The following is a 21324-nucleotide window of genomic DNA, read 5'->3' as shown; positions in this document are numbered from 1 at the left end:
TTAAACTGTAAAGAAGGCTTTATTAGACGAATAACTATGCTAGAGCTAGAGACGAGAGCTGACTGCTACACAGACCATGAGGCTGCCCTTTATGTATGGCTCCCAGATGGGCGGAGCCAGAGGCAGAGTCCCCAGGGTTCCAAGCCCGGTCTTAAAGGGGACATCACCTTACATGATGATAAAGCAGTAACCGTTCATCACAAAAACCCATTCCCCAGCATCACTGCAATGTGGGGGAGGGGAGGTCTGTGTATTCACTTTGCTAGCTCACCTCTGACAGTGAACTTTTGACCAAAGAGAACAATGTAGGTGGTTGGATACTAGCTGCTGTTTGTGCTTGTAAGTGTTAATTAGATCCCTGTTTTCCCAAGTGTTTGTGTACAGTGTTTAGCATTGCTGTTCATTTGGTGAACTCCTGTTTAGACTTTTAATCTTTCTTAGTGTCACAGGTAGGCTTATAGTAACACTGCAATGAAGCTACTGTGAAAATCCCCAAGTCACCACATTCTGGCACCTGTTCGGGTACACTGAGGGAGAATTCAGAATGTCCAATTAACCAATCAGCCCGTCTTTCGGGACTTGTGGGAGGAAACCCACACAGACACTGGGAGAACGTGCAGACTCCGCACAAGACAGTGACCCAAGCCGGGAATTGAACCCAGGTCCTTGGTGCTGTGAAGCAACAGTGCTAACCGCTGTGCTATGTGCTGCCCTGGCACTTTCGGGCCAAGGACCATCTCTTAGTTTCAGTTTCCGTTAGATTGATTACCCTTCAAGTTTTCTCAGGGAGATGCTGAGCTTGCTAATCTTGGGTAGGTTGGCAGAAGAAGGCCAAGTTGGCCTGAGTCACTCTACATTACGACAGGGGGAATTAGTCCAGAGATCCAGCTTCTGATCCTTATCCAGTGACTTCAGTGGAACATGCCCCTTGGATAAGGATAGGGTCAGCTTCCACCACAATGCCTGCCAAAGTTGAAAACCTTGTTTATACCTACCCAAATGACAATTGGGAGTATCAGAGGGCGGCCAGTAAATGAATTTATACCCCAGCAAGAAATGCTGGCCTAGGCTGCAATGCCCACATCCCGTAGCATGAAAAAAATCCCCAGCAAAAGGCAGCAACTTGAAAAAGGAAAGGATTGGGAAGAGGTGGCAGGAGAGAGGGAAAAGAGTAGAGGACAAGTTATTTGTTGTTAATACAGTACCACATTTTTTCAAATGTCAATGTTTTACTTTGTATACCACAGAAATGTTTTGGGGAATTTCGCGCAGAAGTCTTAAAAAATAAATCTTTTTCTTCGAAACGTTGTTTCAAGGATTAATTGGGACTTGTACATTTTAATATCTAATGGATAAAAATAATCAACTTGTGAAAACATCTTCCGTTTATTTCCTTCTTCCTCATTTTGATTTTGAGAAGTAATCATACTTACCTCGCTCTAAATGACTGGTTTTGGATTCTAGCCCAGTTATTGTTTTGACCCTGAGTCTCTCACTTGGGCCGCGCTGCCAACTTGAGTAGCCTGAGCCTGGTCGAGGCCCTGCTTTTAGCACCGTGTAGGCCTGAACAAACTGGGATGCTACGTTCTTTTTGAAGAATGGGGCTCCGCTGTTTCGGTTCCGTAGCAGTTTATTCCCTCTTCACTGCTGAAGGAATTTTTAATCGTCTGAGTGCGTCTTTATGTGAAGATTCCCTAGGCTGTAAATAAAGGATTTCTTTGTATATGAGCAAAAGCTGAGCTGGATGTGACATTGATTGTGAAAGAAGTTGCTCCCCAGACGGAAGGACATTGGTTTGCTTTCAATGCTTTAATGTCAAGTGCAGCTGCTGCTGGGCTCGGGACATGTTCAGCATATCAGCCAATTGATCTCGGTGGCACTTGTCACTGCATTAAACTCTCCCTAGATTTTTCTGCATTTAATTCACTATGCTTGACAATCTCCTGCAAACCATAAGATGTGGTGCTCTGCTTGTACACAATATCTTGGCTTTTATTTCGATAGTGCCACCTTGTGTACCTTGCTGAACTTTCCCGTTTGAAATACTCCTATTAAGAGGGCCGCTTTAGCTCGGTTGGCTAGACTGCTGGTTCGTGGTGCAGAATGATTCCCATACCAGCTGAGGTTATGCATGAAGGTCCCACCTTCTCAACCTTGCCCCTCGCCTGAGGTGCGGTGGCCCTCGGGTTAAATCACTACCGCTCAGCTCTCTCCATCAAAGGGGAAAGCAGCCTATGGCCATCTGGTCACTAAGTGTAAGCATCACGTGTACGATCTTTGCATTTTTTTCCCAAATGTCAGTGCTTACTTATACCGCACAGATATTTTGGGGAATTTCCTGCAGAATGTTAGTGTTGCGTTTCAAGGATTAATTAGGACTTGGGTTTAATATCTCCAATGGATAAAAATAGTAAACTTGTGAATATGTCTTCTGCCTGGTTCCATCCTCCCCATTTCCATGTGCTTGCTGTCCTCCCATTTCAGCAATTGAGCCCAACAAGAAAGGATTTGAGGTTTCCCAAGGAAATCCCCCTCCTCGCGCACTTCATTTCTGTTTCAAATTTACAGGGAGGATATGAAACTCTGTTTTGTGGTGATTATTTTGTGGTGATTGTAACAGAGGAACTTCTTTCCTGACTAATTTTGTACTTTAAAAAAAATTCCCGTCTTAGTTGTGACTTACCGTCAATCACGAACCATTTTGCCCAATAACGCTGCTCTCTTGTTTACGACTAAAGCACCAGGTTGCAATGATTGGTGTACCACTTGCCGATTTGTGAACTGTGGGTCAAAACTCAGCAAAGGAAATTCTTTAATTCACTACGTTCTCTCCCATCTTACCCAAACTCCTGAAATGTTGTTTCCTGAACAGTGTGTGGGTTGGTTACACTAATATTTGAGCCTGGAGGAGTTTTATCTCGGGTCCAGCTAGCGCTGTGCTGAAGCTTCCAGTCGCTCTCCAGATCTGCAACTGTGCACATATTTTGGATATTCCCCCGAGCTGTCGCAAGATTGAGTGTTTTCCGGGGGCTGATTTCTCACTGGGATATGATTCTATGGCCAGCAGCTGCCTGATGGTGTCTGACACAAGTAGGCTTTGTAAGCTTCTTCATGACAAACTAGATTGTGAATTGTGGTCAGTGATTCAACAACGTGGGGAATTCTAGAGAGTCCAATTCTGTTATCTAATGTCTGCATCTGCCCTTCCTAGCAGGATCCATTGGTCAGGAGCAGGCACTGTTTAGAAAATTTACATTATAATTAACATGCCACCATTTGAAGGAACAGGGGAATTCTCCCTGATGTCCTGGCCAATATTTATCCCTCAAACAACACCACTTAAAATCTAATTATTTGATCATTATCTCATGGATGTTTGTGGGAGATTGCTGTGTACCTTTTTAAATGCTGCGTTTCCAACATTAGATCAGTGACTACACTTCAAAAGTACTTAATTAACATGGGAAGTCGTGAAAGGCACTATAGAAATGCAGGTCCTTTTTAATCTGTGTCCTGGGTGAAAGGAAAGTTTCAAAAATTAGCCAGAGCGTCTGCAGTTTCCACACCAATTAAATACCCAGTGACTCACCCGCTAAACCTGTGGGTTAGGAAGGAAAGTGGACACAGTGCATTCCCCTCAAGGTCACTGTAAAGCTGTACACTTATTGCTGTTTATTCAGTATGTTCTGATTTGACAGGTTTGCAACCAGTTAGCTGATGTTATTCCAGTGGTTTATTTGGTTAGCGCTCACTGATCAGTATGGTTCGACTTATAGAGGATTTGTTCCTCCAGTAGCAGAAAGTTGTGGCTCCCTGAATCTCGACAGTAACTAGAATGGCCATCTGTGTTGTACACGTATCGAATTTGGTAAATGTAAATTGTTTTGAGATTGCGAAGCCTGAACGTGGATCTTTAATAATATTTTTTTCACCTGCCTGTGCTCTGTAAATAAAAACCACCTTACTTCCTTTTTATTCTAATTTATTTTGCTTCTTCCTTACTGACCTAGTGATGAACCTCCCCGGGTTCTCCAGTTTCTGACCTGTGGGACCCAGTATTCCCCAGATTTCCACCGCTCCCTGTTACTGTCCCGCCTGAGTGACCGACCATGAGAGCCCAGATGGTAAATGTCAGGAGGCGATTAAACTCTGGAAATCCTAGCCTTACTCAATATGTGCACCCACACAGACATGTGCACAAAGCCATTGTACCAGGCCCCTCATTCTGCCTGCTGGACCGAGAGGCTGTATTCCCTCAAATAATTAAGCAGTTGACGATGAGCCAAACGTTTGTCTGTGAGCCATCTCTGCCTCGGGCTTTGTTATTACCCAGTGGTGGGTTTGTGAAATGAGCCATAAATAGCCCTTGTTTGTTATTGTGGGAATACTTGATGCAGCTGGTGGGATATAGACTGTTCCCTTTTCTCATACGCGGGAGGACAGTAAACCTGTGTCCATTGCAAGATTGAGTTCTGCAGAAACATTGTGAGAACAAGAGTCCGGCTCGGCTGTGATGCTGCTTCCCTACCCATTCTGTTGACACTGACCAACATGAAGGATTGGACATGGGCCCAGTGTGAGTGGCTGTGGAAACATACCACAGCACAAGTCCGAACCTTGATGGGAAAAAGAATGATTGCCAGTCAGTATCATTGATGCACGATCAATTGCACAAAGACTAAAGTTGGGTACAACTGTGGCTTTATTACAGTCAGATGCGTGGCCTCCTGCTACAGCTGGCGAAATGGCAGGGCACTGGAGATCATGCATATTTATACAGTTCTCCGTGGGCGGAGCCAGCCGGCAAGAGCTACCGGCGATAGTGCAGGTCCTACCTTACATCTCCTATTACAGTGGTTCACCACAATCATAAAGCCCCAGAATAATTTCCTACATTGTGTTCTTAACATGTTGAGTCATTCTTGTTGTAAGATTCGTTTCTGTTGATGTGATTCTTAAATAGCTGGTCCAATATTAAACCAATCCCAGAACAGTTTAGGGCAAGCTGGTGACCAAATTAGAAGTCACTAATCTGGGTAAATGTCTCTTTGATTTCCCCAGACTTTATTTCTGGCCTCCTGACGCCTAAATCATCTTATCACAAACACCGCCCACTTCAGCAATACTACCTCTACCCATTCCTCAGCCACATTTGCCACCTGAACACTCATCCATGTCTTTTGACACTTCCGGTCTCTTCCAATAGTGGTATTGTCTCTGGACGAGTAATCCAGAGACTCGGGTAATGCCGAGGTTTGAATCCCACCACGGCAGATGGTAGACTTTAAATTAAATAAAAATTTGGAACTAAATGTTTAGTGATGACCATGAAGCCCATTGTCGATTGTTGTAAAAAAACCATCACTAATTTAGCGAATCTGTCTGGTACCTTACCTGGTCTGGCCGACTTGTGGTTGACTCTTCCATGCCCTCTATAATGGTACAAGTTCAATTAGGGGTGGGCAACGAATGCTGTCCTTGGCAACGATGCCCACATTCCATGGAAAGAGTTTTTAAAAATCCCTCTTGTCTGTCTCCCCTGTCTTTGCTGAAGTACATTGATTCCAAGACTCTCACACTTTAAACTTAAATTTCCATTGTCGTTTCTTTCCCTCGTGCCTCCCAGTCTCTGTAACCTCAGCCCTACAACTTATTCAACTTTGCCAGTCTGCTGACTCTTCTTGTGTGTTGGAACCACTGGTAGCTGTAATAGTCATCTAATTCCTGCCTCTCCTCCTTTCGGCCCCTCCTTGAAACACACCATTAACCAAGCCTTCAGTCACACGTTATTGGCAAGGCCAGCATTTGTTGCCCCATCCCAAATGGCCCTTTGAGAGCAACTAAGAGTTAAACGCACAGGAATATGGTTAATATATAACATCTGATATCTTCATATCTGTTTCGTTGGTTCAACACCCATTTTACCTTTTACATTTCTGAAGTGCCATGGTACGTTTCTCCACATTAAAGTTGCATTATAAATGCAACTTCCTCTTCCACGTCTGGTTTCTGTTGTTTAAATGTTCTAGATCCGGAGAGCTGTCCGCAGTATTGTTGCCTCATTGGTGAACAATATGTGGGTAACTGTTTTGGATGGTCGCTCTGACCTCTGGACCCTTGGCATGGTTCGTGATGATGGGTATGCGGAACCTATCTCAGACACACTGTCGTCATACTACTATTTGCTTTAGAGTACGCATGATGCCCCTGAGCACAGTGTGTTCTGTCCCCTCCCTACCTTTCTCTCCAGTCTAACACATGACTGACTGTCAGTAATACATTATTATCTGTATCACTCATATTAGTGGAAAGTGGATATGGGTAGAGTGCTCATTCGAAAGGTCGGGGCAGACTCTATGGCCTCCTTCTGCACTGTAAGGATTCTATTTGGGCAGCACGGTAGCATAGTGGTTAGCACAAAGCTTCACAGCGCCGGGGTCCCAGGTTCAATTCCCGGGTCGCTGTCTGTGCGGAGTCTGCACGTTCTCCCCATGTCTGCGTGGGTTTCCTCTGGTTTCCTACCACAGTCCAAAGATGTGCAGGGGTGGATTGGCCATGCTAAATTGCCCTTAGTGATCGAAAAGGTTAAGGTGGGGTTACGGGGATAGGGTGGAGTGTGGGCTTGGGTAGGGTGCTTTTTCCAAGGGCCGGTGCAGACTCGATGGGCTGAATGGCCTCCTGCACTGTATATTCTGTGATATTTCTAACCCTTTACAATACCACTAATTAGGTGAACAACTAAGGCCCAAATTGAATGCAGCAAATTGTATTGATGTATTGATTATTTTTTTTGTTCCAAAGTCTATTTGATGTAATTTACTTTGTTATTTATGTTGATCCAAGTAGTTGGATTAACCGATTCTTTGATCCATCTCCATGATATGAATGCACAGTGTGACCGGTTCCCAGGCGAGGTTCCCCAAACTTGTTATCCGGGTGGGGAAAGATGGACTGGCCCCCTTTCATTCTTCAACCCCCACGTCCCAGCAGGTGCTTTTTCCCAGCATAATACTTTATGTTCTTCAAAGGAGCCAATTTAACCAGACTTTGTTGAGTTAAGAAAAGTGAGTTTATTAGCTACTTAATGTGAGGGTAAAATGGTAAAATGCATGCACATGCATTCGCACAGGTTGGAAACGGTTCAAAAGTAAGTTTAAAAAATATATACAAATTAGTCTTTGACTTGCCCGTGAGGAGTTGGAGGAGGAACATTGTGGCCATTGCAATTCGTGATTCCAATAGCTCTGATTTCAACAGGTGAATAGTCCGTTTTGAGATTCCAAGGGTTTAGCTGAGAAACTTCCCTGTTTCCTTTTCTGCTGTGGATTTGTTGGCTTGTTTCAACAGATTGACATGTCTTTCCTCTCGAAGGAGAGGCGGGAGTGGCCGGGGTCAGCAGGAGTCAGCTGACTTGCGGGAGTGCAATGGGGGGAGCAATGCAGCTAGGAGGGGTCCTAGCTGGGGGGAGGTGGGTGGGGGGGAACCGGTTTGCTGCTGGTATGGTCAAGGGGGAGCTGGAGCGAGTAGAGGGGGTTGGGACGGGGGTCTGCCGCCATGGGGAACGGGCCGGGCGTGGGGTGTGGGCGCGTGGCTGGCCAAGGAGAGGTTATGGCTAGTCGGCGGGGGAGGGGGGAGCTAAAGTGCTGAGGGGGTTCATGGACCAGATGGGAGGGGTGGACCCTTGGAGATTTGCAAGGCCGGCGGCTAGGGAATTTTCATTCTTCTTGCACGTTCCTAAGGCCTATTCCCGGATCAACTTTTTTGTTATGAGCAGGGCGCTGATTGCGAGAGTAGAGGTTACCGAGTACTCAGTGATAGCCATTTCGGATCACGCCCCGCATTGGGTAGACCTAGAGCTGGGGGAGGAGAGGGACCAGCGCCCGTTGTGGCGCTTGGAGGTGGGGCTGTTGGCAGACGAGGAGGTGAGCGAGCGGGTCCGAGGAAGCATAGAGAAATACCTGGAGGCCAACGATAACGGGGAAGTCCGAGTGGGGATTGTCTGGGAGGCGCTGAAGGCAGTGGTTAGGGGAGAGCTGATCTCAATTAGGGCGCACAAGGAGAGGAGAGAGCAGAGGGAGAGGCTGTTGGAGGAGATGATGAGGGTAGACAGGAGGTACACGGAGGTGCCGGAGGAGGGACTGTTGAGGGCGAGGCGGAGCCTCCATGCCAAATGCGACCTGTTGACCACCAGAAAGGCGGAAGCGCAGTGGAGGAAGGCCCAGGGGGCGATTTATGAATATGGGGAAAAGGCAAGCCGGATGCTGGCGCATCAGCTTCGGAAGCGGGACGCAGCTAGGGAGATCGGGGGAGTTAAGGATAGACGAGGTAGTGTGGTGCGGAGTGGGGTTGGCATCAATGGGGTCTTCAGGGACTTTCATGAGGAACTGTATCGGTCCGAACCTCCACTGGAGGGGGGAGGGACCAAGTGAGGTTCCCGAAGGTGGAGGAGGGACTGGTGGTGGGATTAGGGGCCCCGATTGGGCTGGAGGAGCTGGCCAAAGGGATAGGGAGCATGCAGGTGGGGAAGGCACCGGGGCCAGACGGTTTCCCAGTCGAATTCTACAAAGAATATGTGGACCTGTTGGGCCCATTGCTGGTTAGGACCTTCAATGAGGCAATGGAGGGGGGGGCTTTGCCCCCGACGGTGTCCCGGGCACTGATCTCCTTGATCCTGAAGCGGGACAAGGATCCCCTGCAGTGTGGGTCTTACAGGCCGATTTCGTTGTTAAATGTAGATGCCAAGGTGCTGGTGAAGGTCTTAGCCTTGAGGATTGGGTGCCGCACATTATCCACGAAGACCAGACGGGGTTTGTGAAGGGGAGGCAGTTGATCGCGAATGTTTGGAGGCTCCTGAATGTTATTATGATGCCGGCGAGGGAGGGGGAGGTGGAGATAGTGGTGGCAATGGACGCTGAGAAGACCTTCGATAGGGTAGAGTGGGGGTACTTGTGGGAGGTGCTGAAGAGGTTCGGGTTTGGGGAGGGGTTTGTCAGGTGGGTTAGGCTGTTGTATGAGGTCCCGATGGCAAGTGTGGCCACAAACAGGAGGCGGTCAGAGTACTTTCGGTTGCATCGAGGGATGAGGCAGGGGTGTCCCCTGTCCCCATTGCTCTTCGCATTGGCGATTGAACCCCTGGCTATGGCACTGAGGGAATCGAGGAACTGGAGGGGCTGGTGCGGGGTGGAGAGGAGCATAGGGTGTCGTTCTATGCGGACGACCTGCTGCTATATGTGGCGGACTCGGTTGGGGGATTGCCGGAGGTAATGAGGATCCTCCGGGAGTTCGGGGATTTCTCAGGGTACAAGCTCAACATGGCAAAGAGCGAGTTGTTCGTGGTTCACCCAGGGGACCAGGAGAGGGGAATTAGAGCTCCCACTAAAAAGGGCGGAGAGGAGCTTTAGGTATTTGGTGGTCCAGGTGGCCAGGAGCTGGGGGGCCCTGCATAGACTTAATTTCACGAGGCTGGAGGAGGAGTTCAAGAGGTGGGACGCGTTGCCGCTGTCCCTGGCAGGTAGGGTGCAGTCAGTCAAGATGACAGTGCTCCCAAGGTTTTTGTTCCTGTTCCAATGCCTCCCCATTCTTGTCCCGAAGGCCTTCTTTAGGCGGGTCAACAGGAGCATAACGGGGTTTTTGTGGGCGTGAGGGACTCCGAGGGTGAGACGGGTGTTCCTGGAGCGGAGTAGGGATGGTGGGGGGTCCAGTGCTGCCCAATCTCTGTGGGTACTACTGGGCCGCCAATGCGGCGATGGTGCGCAAGTGGGTGATGGAGGGGAGGGGGCTGCATGGAAGAGGCTGGAGACAGCGTCTTGTGAGGGTACGAGTCTGGAGGCGCTGGCAACGGCGCCGCTGCCGCTCCCTCCAATGAGGTATACCACAAGCCCGGAGGTGGCGGCTGGCCTCAAAATTTGGGGGCAATGGAGGCGGCACAGGGGGGAAGTGGGGGTCTCGGTGTGGACCCCGATACGGGGGAACCACCGGTTTGTCCCAGGGAGAATAGATGGAGGATTTTCGGGGTGGCACAGGGCAGGGATAAGAAGGTTGGGGGACCTGTTTGTGGACGGGAAGTTCGCGAGCTTGGGTGAGCTGGAGGAGAAGTACGGGCTCCCCCCCCCCCCCAGGAAACACCTTTAGGTGTCTACAGGTAAGGGCATTTGCCAGGCGGCAAGTGGTGGAATTCCCGAGGCTCCTGCCACACACAGTTATAGACAGGGTGCTCTCAGGGGGGGGTGGGTTGGAGAGGGGAAGATCTTGGCAACATACCAGGTGATGCAGGAGGAGGAGGCCTCGGTGGTAAGTGGGAGGAGATCGAGGAGGGGACGTGGGCAGATGCCTTTGGGAGGATGAACTCTTCCTCTTCGTGCGCGAGGCTCAGCCTCATACAGTTTAAGGTGCTGCACCGGGCACACATGACCAGGACAAGGTTCTTTGGCGGTGAGGACAGGTGTGTTAGGTGCTCGGGGAGCCCAGCACCCATATGTTCTGGGCATGCCCAGTGCTGGAGGATTTTTGGAAGGGCGTAGCGAGGACGGTGTTGAGGGTGGTAGGATCCAGGGTCAAACCGGGCTGGGGGCTTGCAATATTTGGGGTGGCAGAGGAGCCGGGAGTGCAGGAGGTGAAAGAGGCCGGTATTTTGGCTTTTGTGTCCCTGGTAGCCTGGCGAAGGATTCTTCTTCAGTGGAAGGATGCGAGGCCCCCAAGCGTGGAATCCTGGATCAATGATATGGCGGGGTTTATTAAATTGGAGAGGGTGAAATTTGCCTTCAGGGGATCGGTGCAAGGGTTTTTCAGGCGGTGGCAACCGTTCTTGGACTTCCTGGCAGAACGGTAGACAATGGTCAGCAGCAGCAACCCGGGAGGGTGGTGGGTTCTATTTTATTTTTGTTTGTCTATACTGGGGAATCTGAGGGGGTGTATATATTTGCTATGTTTGCTATGTGTTTCAGGGTGTTAATTTATTATTTATATATAGGGGGGAGGGGACACGGGGTTGTTTTGTATTTAATGCTATGGGTTCCTTTCACATTTTGTTGTGAAAACTTTAATAAAAATTATTTTAAAAAAAAAGAGAGATACAGACAGGCAATGATTGACACACAGGATGACCAGTAAGCACACAGCACAGTGCAGCCAATCACCGGACAGGACACTACCACTATAAAGCCAGAGGGCACTAGGTTTCCCGCTCTCTCGGGACCCAACCACTGAGACAGTCAGAGTCCACGAGCTGGCAAGTCCAAACACCATGCGGTAGCTAGTAAGTCTGGTCAGGCTACTACAAGGTCTCCAGTCAGTTCAGTATAGTGTCGACCCACAGCTGAATATGTGTATCAGTTCTATCATTGAATAAAACAGTGTTGGATCTTCTCCAGTGTTAGACGTCTGTTTCTAGCTTCCCTGCATCGAATGCAGTCCACATCGAACCTACCTGCCTAACACATCATGGTACCAGAGTGATACTGACCTTGACGGACCTACCTCGAGTGAATCAGCATCGACCAGCAAGCAGCCGTCCGGTGAAATGGAAAACATCCAGCCTCCTCCGCAGCTCCGCATCTGCGGCAACATCGGCGGCAATTGGAAAATCTTTAAGCAAAAGTTCCTCTTGTACATCAAGGCCTCCGACCTCGAAGCAGCATCGGATGCCAGGAAGATCGCGCTATTTCTCTCCACCGCGGGGGACCACGCCATCCACATCTACAACTCCCTTACGTTCGCTGACGGCGAAGACAAAACAAAATTCAAAATAGTCCTGCTGAAGTTTGACAGCCGCTGCAGCATTGAGGTGAATGAGCTTTGAACGGTACATTTTCCAGCAGAGGCTTCAGGGTAAGGATGAACCTTTTCAGTCCTTCGTGACCCATCGCAGTCATGTAACTATGACTCGACGGTTGATTCCATGATCCGTGATCAGATCGTTTTCGGGGTCCACTCCGACTCCCTTCGTCAGCAGCTCCTGAAAGTCAAACAGTTGACCCTCTCTGTCGCTATCGAGACGTGCGTTGTCCATGAGCATGCTAAGAATCGTTACTCCCACATCAGGGTGGCAGAAACTGCAAAGCTGGCCTCCCACGAGGCAGAACGGGTGCAGGCCATAGCACAAATGCAGGGCCTGAGCATCGAGGAGAGTGGCCACTTTTCCCGGGTCCCTGCGCATACGCGCCACGACCGAGTGGACGACGAGCCCGACAACCCGACTGCGCAGGTGCGTACGTCGACCGACCGCAGTGCGCGATGGCGCACGGAACGCGCTGACGTCGGCGTCATGATGTGTCCAAATTGTGGCTCCGCCCATTTAAAGTGGCAATGTCTGGCAAAAGGACGTCGGTGTCTACAGTGTGGCAAGCTTGGCCACTACACAGCCCTTTGCAGATCTGCTCCACCGCTCAGCAGCCAGTGATCCCAGCTGCGGCGCAGAAGTGTCCGCTCAATACACCAAGGCATGCCAGATTCCGATCCCAACAGACCCTGATGCTGAGTGCCTCAAGTCCCCATACTGGGTGGACATCATAACTACACATGCGCTGCCTTCCACCACAATGGCGAAACGCCTCTCGATCCTCAGTGTGGATCCCGATGACGAGTGGTGTGCTGTCCTCACAGTTAACAAGGCTCACATCCGATTTAAACTGGACACCGGCGCATCAGCGAACCTCGTCTCAAAATCCGACATCGACACCATTCGCGTCAGACCAAGCATTCTTCCACCGGCCTGCCAGCTCCTCGACTACAATGGCAATGCCATAGCTGCCAGTGGCTCCTGTCAACTAGGGGTATCCAACAAGGCGATCAAGGCAACACTGCAGTTTGAAATCGTCGGGCCTGACAGAGCGTCCCTGCTCGGTGCTCGAGCGTGCAAGCTCCTGAACCTGGTTCAGCGAGTCCACACCATGTCATCATCACCGGCGATGACCTCGCCTGATGGAAACTTGCAAACCGACATAGATGACATTATCACGGCAGTACCACAGCGTATTCGATGGAATGGGCACGCTCCCATACTGATATAAAATCCTGCTCAAGCCGAATGCCACCCCTGTAATTCATGCACCACGCCGGGTGCCGGCACCCCTCAAGGATCGTCTGAAGAAGCAATTACAGGACCTTCAAGACCAGGGCATCATATCGAAGGTCACAGAGCCAACAGACTGGGTCAGCTCCATGGTCTGCGTCAAGAAGCCGTCAGAGGAGCTTCGCATTTGCATTGACCCTAAGGATCTAATCCGCAACATCATGCGGGAGCATTACCCGATACGAAAACGTGAAGAGTTGACCAGTGAGATGGCTCATGCCAAATTCTTTACTAAGCTGGACGCCTCCAAGGGTTTTTGGCAAATACAGCTGGACACGTCCAGTCGCAAGCTGTGCACGTTCAACACCCCGTTCGGTCGCTACTGCTACAACCGGATGCCTTTTGGGATCCTATCTGCCTCCGAAGGATTTCGCCGCATCATGGAGCAGATGATGGAGGACATCCAGGGGGTGCGAGTATACGTTGGCGACGTAATTATCTGGTCCACAACGCCCCAGGAACACATCGCTCGCCTCAAGAAGGTATTCCAGAGAATTCATGAACATGGTCTCCAGCTCAACAGGGCCAAGTGCGCATTTGGTCAATCTGATATAAAGTTTCTAGGCGACCACATCTCGCGGCAGGGTGTGCGGCCAGACGCCGACAAGGTCTTGGCGATCAACGCCATGAAGACCCCAGAGGACAAGAAGGCGGTCCTCTGCTTCCTCGGGATGGTCAACTTCCTCGGGAAATTCATTCCCAATATGGCAAGCCACACCACGGCCCTCCGCCATCTCATCAAGAAGTCAAGGGAATTCCAGTGGCTGCCCACGCATGAAGAGGAATGGCGTGAGCTGAAAGCAAAGCTCACCACAGTCTCGGTTCTAGAGTTCTTCGACCCAACCAAGGAAACCAAGATATCGACTGATGCAAGCCAGGACGGCATTGGGGCGGTGCTCCTTCAGCGAGATGACTCCTCGTCCTAGGCTCCAGTGGCATATGCTCCCAGGGCCATGACGCCCACTGAGCAACGGTACACTCAGATTGAGAAGGAGTGTCTGGGCCTCCTGACAGGGATAGTCAAGTTTCACGACTACGTTTACGACCTGCCAAAATTCACGGTAGAAACGGACCACAGGCCTCTAGTCCATATAATCCAGAAGGATTTAAATGACATGACACCTCGGTTACAGCGAATTCTTCTTAAGGTACGCCGCTACGACTTCAAACTTGTCTACACGCCAGGCAAAGAGCTGATCATTGCAGATGCCCTTTCCAGGTCTATTACCACACCTGCCACATAAACACAAGTGCAGTTGTGTGCCACCCCAACATTCCGGCCTCTGACGAACGGGTGGTCCAAATTCGTGAGGAGACGGCCAAGGATCCTCTGCTGCAGCGTGTGATGCAGCACCTTACCAATGGCTGGCAGAAGGGACAATGTCCCCAGTTCTATAACGTAAAAGACGACCTGACGGTGGTGGAGGGAATCCTTCTGAAACTCGACAGGATCGTAATTCCTCAGAGCATGCGGGCTATGGTGCTGGGCCAACTCCATGAGGTCACATTGGGGTCGAAAAATGCCGACGCAGAGCTCGGCAGGCGGTCTATTGGCCGGGTATCAGCCAGGACATTGCCGACACAGTCCTCAACTGCCCTACCTGCCAGAAGTTTCAACCAGCTCAACCCAAGGAAACGCTGCAACAGCACGAGATTGTGACCTCTCCGTGGTCCAAAGTAGGTGCAGACCTTTTCCACGCCAAGGGGCGTGACTACGTACTCCTGGTCGACTACTTCTCCAGTTACCCAGAAGTGGTGAAACTGTCCGACCTCACGTCGAAGGCATTAATCAAAGCCTGCAAAGAAACGTTCGCCAGGCATGGGATTCCGTTCACGGTAATGAGCGACAACGGTCCTTGCATTTACAGCCAGGAATGGTCTGATTTTGCACAGTCCTACAACTTCCGTCACGTAACCTCAAGTCCCCACTACCCGCAGTCAAACGGGGTCCATATTGTAAAGCGGTTGCTGTGCAAAGCTGCAGACTCAGGCTCCGACTTCAACCTGGCGATGATGGCATACAGGGCAACCCCACTGTCCACTGGGTTGTCTCCAGCACAGATGCTCATGAATCGCACTCTGAGAACCACAGTTCCAGCCATCCATGTTCCAGACCTTGACCACCTCGCGGTCTTACAGAAAATGCAGCAGTCACTGGCCCAACAGAAGGGCCACATACGATGCTCGTGCCACGGATCTACCCGAGCTGGTCCCAACTGATCCTGTTTGTGTCCAGTTGCCTGAGGGCGGCTGGTCAGCCACAGTTGTTGTGATCAAACAAGTGGCCCCAAGATCATTCCTTATCCGCATGGCTGATGACTCCCTGCTATGGCGCAACAGACGGGCACTGCGAAGAGTTCCACGCCCGCTACCTGACCGAAGTGCCCCGCCACCTACAATGCTTCCTCCGGACGTACCCTGCCACGAGGCCACCAATCTACCAGCATCCTGCTGGCCCATGCAACCACCGCGATGGCAGCAATCCCGCCTATCCACATGCAGGCGGCTCCTGTCGAACCTACCTGCCCAACACATCAGTTACCAGCACACCATTAAGCTTTTCTACTGCCCCCTTAGCGCCTCACTGCCGCGATCATATATTGATCCGTGTGGAAACCTGTTAAGCCAATAGCCAGGATTTTGGGGGGAAATTGTATAAATGCACTGCTTCCTCCCAAGGCTCACACACCTGCCCTATCCCCATAACCCCCCTAATCTTGTTGGACACATTAAGGGGCAATTTATCATGGCCAATCCACCTAACCTGCACATTCATAGATTATCATAGAATTTACAGTGCAGAAGGAGGCCATTCGGCCCATCGAGTCTGCACCGGCTCTTGGAAAGAGCACCCTACCCATGTTCAACACCTACACCCTATCCCCATAACCCAGTAACTCCACCCAACACTAAGGGCAATTTTGGACACTAAGGGCAATTTATCACAGCCAATCCACCTAACCTGCACATCTTTGGACTGTGGGAGGAAACCGGAGCACCCGGAGGAAACCCACGCACACACGGGGAGGATATGCAGACTCCGCACAGACAGTGACCCAAGCCGGAATCGAACCTGGGACCCTGGAGCTGTGAAGCAATTGTGCTATCCACAATGCTACCGTGCTGCCCACTCTTTGGAATGTGGGAGGAATTTCACCATTTAGTATGAACGAACTCCCAGAAACTTGAATTGTGTTATTTCCAGCATTGGATTAAGGAAATGTGGAAATGATAAGTGTACTAAAGGGAGCAAGGGGGAGAAGCTGGGAGATGCACCGCCTGTCTCCAGTTGTCATCCATGTGGATATCTCAATTGCTTAATCCTTTTGTAAAGTCAACATTCGGCCCGCTCTGTCACAGCACATGAAATTACTCCTGCCCCAACAATGCCACCTTCAATGGAGATATTTTGGAGGTGGGATCTGAAGAGAGTCTGGTTCACTGCATCAGGCAACAGCTCCAAAGGGGGTGGTGGTGCTTTAATGTTTTATCTATCTGCTGCAAATTGTACACCCACCCATTTCCCTCACGCAGTCACTGTGGAAATTCCAAACACAATTACGGGGTGAAGTTGGGGGTGGTGAAATTGTTGTTTACTTTAATCATGTTTGCATCTGTTCGTGTTCTTCCAATTCAAATTATATATTTTTTTTGCTGTACAGGCTTTAATCTGCTGCCATGTTTACTTTTGCTTAAATCTCTTCAGAATGCAGCAGCTGGAATTAGTCCAGCTCCCATTCCATTCCTTTAACTTTCGTCTGTCACACGTGCTACTGTGAATTCAGGAGAACAGGTGCCTTTTCTGATGCCTCATGCAAGTGACCATCCTTCACCTGTGTCTCTCTGCAATCTGTGTTTTTACTTGGGTCTTTTTACTTAGTCGTTTTATGATTGGCAGGGACACATAGCATTGAGAGTTAGGCTCTGATGTTGACCATTTGCACAGCAAGCCAGGATAAATGCTGCTAGGGGGAAAAATATATACTGGAATTTCATGTGCTCTGTGTGTCGTAGGAGATGTGATTTTGTACTAGTTCCCTTTCACTTCCATCTCTCTAGCTCAACAATAACCTATGTACCTGATTAATTTAATTTATTTTCACAATGCTGGGAGGATAGAGTCATAAGAGTTTTTACAGCCCATAAAGAGGCCTTTCAGCCCATCATGTCTGTGCCGGCCATATATACAGTGTCTGCCAAAAGCATAACTAAAGTGTCGTAAAAGTGAGAACATCATTGATTCTAACCATTCACTTGTTTACCTATATAGGGCTAATGGCATTTCATTCATAAGAAGAATGTTCCTTAGGGTTTAGATAATTGAGGGGTTGTGTTTAGTTCTAGTAAAATGTTAATAAGGCAGTTAGTGGGGTAGAGAGGTTGTAAGTAATGGGAGGAGCCAAGTCTGTAGCTGGCAGTTTAGCTTTTAGTCTGCTAAAGACAGGACTTTTAGGTTGTGCCTGGTAATGGTCTCTTTCCTTTGATGAAAGCAACTCTCTACGCAGACGGCAGCCAGTATCCCTGTGTTTGCTAACTTTATTTACAAATGGCTTTTGACCTGTAATGGGCTTTGCTTAATTGGAGATAGAGAAGGTACAAGTTAGAAGTAATAAAGTGTTTCCTTTTATTGTTAAGAATTGTTTAACTGTTAATTGTAAACTATTTTCTGTGATAATGTAGTTGGTCCTGTGTGAAGAATCAAGTTTGTTTTAATATAAAAAGTTCCCTATTTGTCAGTGGAACCACTCCTGGGGGTGAAGTATTCTTTCCTCACAATTTACAAATTACAAAATTGTTGGTGTTTCTTGCCCCTTTTCCTAACTTAATTGAGGTCTGGACTGGTACCGTAACACCTGGTGTTGATCCCTCTACTAAGGGGAAAGTTTCCTTCCTATCCATGTCCCTCAATTTGTTATACCTCATTGAGGTCTTCCCTCTGCCTTCTCTGCTCTAAGGAAAAAAAACTCCAGCCCAACCAGCCTCTCTTCAGAGCTGAAACACTCCAGCCCAGGCAACATCCTGGTGAATCTCCTCTGCAACTTTTCTAGTGCAATCACTTCCTTCCTATAATGTGGCAACCAGAACTACACACAGTACTGGCTATGGCCTAACAAGCATTTTATACAGCTCCATCATAACCTCACTGCTTTTATGTTCTATATATTCATTGCCTGTGTCTGATTGTCTTTGAGAAGGAGGTGGCCATTTTGAACTCTGGCAGTCTGTGCGTCTCAAGAGTCTATGGAAATCTCTTCCAAAGAGAGCAGTGGCGGCTAGTTCATCAGGTTGAGTTAGATTTTCGTTCACCAGGAATATGGGGGCAGACAGGAAAGTGGTGTTGAGGTCACAATCAGGTCAGCAATTACCTTATTGAATGGCAGAGCAGGCTAAGGGGCCGAATGGTCTACTCCTCCTAATTCCTATGTGTGGCTTGGGTACTTGCATTTGCACAATGCTGTTAAGGAGGGAGTTCCACGATTTTGAGCCAAGGAACGGCAATATAGAGTGGGATTTTCTACTTGCCCCATGGTGTGTTTTGGGGTGGAGAGTGCGGCCCACAATTGGCCGGCAGCGAGATCTTCTGATCTCAGCGTAGTCAATAGGATTTCCTGATGTATGTACCACCATCCCGCTGGCGGAACCGGCTAGAAAACCCCGGCAATCGTTCCAAGTTGAAGTATGTGACTTGGCGGGTGGGATGGTTGTGAGCTCACGCACTTGCCACTCTTGTCCTTCTAGGTGGTGATAGTTGCAGGTGGAGGTTGCATGTTTGAGAGATGCTGTGGAAACATGATGGGGTATGTTTCTTTTACTGAAAATCGGCTAAAGAGCTGCAGTGCTCATTCTCGCACTGTACAGACCAGAAAAGCAGTTTGATATAAGCTGGTCTCCACATATCTTTACGAACCAGCTAGAGAACCATCGCGACTTTACTCCAGGTGTACTTGATGGGAGTGCTGACTGCAGAATCAGGGCTGGAGATTATTTAGCTTTTATTTAACTTTTGTTATGATCCCTGGAGAGATCAATACCTTTTTAAAATAGATTAATTTCCTGGCCACCGACAACCAAAGGGCAAGGTTTAACGTTTTAAGGCTCCAATTATGACTTTTGTTACAATAAATCAAACATTACTTAACAAGCAATTAATACACCAAGCTACTTTCAGTGACTAACCAGTGCAATCAATATACACTTTATCCCTCTCACTCTGCACAGCAATCTGGCAGATATGTTGCATTACAGCACAGTTCCAAATTAATTCTGCTCTCCACTGATTCACCTTCTTGTGTCGATGTTGGGTTGAAACTTCCAGTGTCTTTCAAAACTTTTCCATTTAATATTAGTTTTATGGATCCGATTTTTCACCAGCAAGGCCCAAGTGATTAAATTGTGGATTTTACTTTATATTTATCTGTTGATGCTGATACACAAAACGTTTGAACTTGGTGTGCCTACTAACTTCCCATATGTTACACGAGCAGTATTTTCATGTGTCCTGTAGCTCATGTGACGTGTCCAAATGCTCGCTGATAGTGGTCAACCAACACAGGGGCTTGCTTGGGTACTCAAAGAACAATACAGCACAGGAACAGGCCCTTCGGCCCTCCAAACCTGTACCAGTAATGATACCAACGTTTGCCAAAACCCTCAGAAGGAACACAGAACAATACAGCACAACTCGGTTCCTCAACAGGAGGTGTACTACTGCAGTGGGTGTAGGAATTAGAAAAACTCATCCCAATATCATCTTCCCAACTCTGGTCCCTCAATTAGCACACCAGTCTCGAACGTTTTTGACACTCTTAAGTACACACTAAACTGCAGTGGGTGTAGGAATGATTCATTCCTGCATCCACAGGCATAATAATAATCGCTTTGTTTAAGACTTGTGTTGATTCAGGGCTCCTCCTGGGAAGACGAGAGTGTTTTCATGTTATCTTTTGGTAAGTATTTTGTCTTAAAGGTAGACTCTGAGGGAAGTACTTCCTTTATGCTATTCCTAATGAAGTTGGGTAACCACTCATTAAAGAACAAAATGCAAGATCTCACAATGAAGAGAAGAATCTGATTGATCCGTGTCCTGTTTTCCTGCAGATTGCTCTGAAATATGATCCTCAGAAGGAGGAAGAGTTGCGAGTCTGGATTGAGGGGATCACTGGGAAGCAGATTGGAGATAACTTCCAAAAAGGTCTAAAGGATGGTGTCATCCTTTGCGAGTGAGTACCTCCATTCTCTGATTTGTCAATATATTGGTAATTTGGCCAAACGTTAATGTGCTGAACAATTTGATCTTATTTTCCCAGCTCTTTGATCTTCCTCTCTCTATGATGCTGATTGAGGTTCAATGTGGTTGCGTCCACCCTTTGGTACTTCAGTCAAGTTGTTTTTTGTTTGATACTAAGTACCCAGAACCGCTGGACTGTTCCGCCATAGGGTGGGGGCGCATCACATCCATGTCTGATATTTGTATTGTGGCACGGAGGTTAATTGTCGCACCCCAATTGGTGTCCCGACTGAGGTCAGCTGATCTCCCATCATGAGGTATCACTTGTAAAGCTTCACCTTTGGATTTGGATTGGATTTATTTATTGTCACATGTACCGAGGGATAGTGAAAGTATTGTTCTGCTTACAGCCCAGACAGATTATTCCATACTTGAAAAACATAGGGCAAACATAAATACACAATGTAAATACATAGACAGAGGCATCGGGTGAAGCATACGGGAGTGCAGTACTACTCAGTAGAGCAGATGTGTGAGGAGATCAGTTCAGTTCATAAGAGGGTTATTTAGGAGTCTGGTAACAGCGGGGAAGAAGCTATTTTTTAATCTGTTAGTGCATGTTCTCAGACTTTTCTATCTCTTGCTCAATGGAAAAAGTTGGAAGGGTGAATACCCCGGGTAGGAGGGGCCTTTGATTATGCTGCCCGCTTTCCCCAGGCAACGGGAGGTGTATATGGAGTCAATGGATGGGAGGCGGGTTTGTGTGATGGACTGGGTTGTGTTCACAACTCTCTGTAGTTTCTTACGGTCTTGGGCCCAGCAGTTGCCATACCAGGCTGTGATGCAGCCAGATAGCATGCTGTCTATGGTGCATCTGTAAAAGTTGGAAGGGTCAATGTGAACATGCCAATTTTCTTATTTTCCTGAGAAAGTATAGATATTGGTTTTTTTTATTAAATATTTTATTGAAAATTTTTGGTCAACCAACACAGTACATTGTGCATCCTTTACACAATATTATAACAAC

The 21324-nt window shown here is 48.4% G+C and overlaps 1 protein-coding gene across 1 annotated transcript in view; it reads left to right on the top strand.

Annotated features, from left to right (window-relative positions):
* LOC140395178 (calponin-2-like) overlaps positions 1–21324 on the top strand; it is a 54223-nt gene that overhangs the window by 17329 nt on the left and 15570 nt on the right. Inside the window, exon 2 of the mRNA XM_072482685.1 lies at positions 20168–20289. Within this exon, the coding sequence (XP_072338786.1) occupies positions 20168–20289 (122 nt within the window). The remainder of the gene's footprint in view (positions 1–20167; positions 20290–21324) is intronic.

Source organism: Scyliorhinus torazame, chromosome 18 (assembly GCF_047496885.1).
Source record: "Scyliorhinus torazame isolate Kashiwa2021f chromosome 18, sScyTor2.1, whole genome shotgun sequence".
Taxonomy (NCBI): Eukaryota; Metazoa; Chordata; class Chondrichthyes; order Carcharhiniformes; family Scyliorhinidae; genus Scyliorhinus; species Scyliorhinus torazame.
Note: the sequence above shows the minus strand (reverse complement) of the source record. Positions and strands in the feature narration are given on the sequence as shown.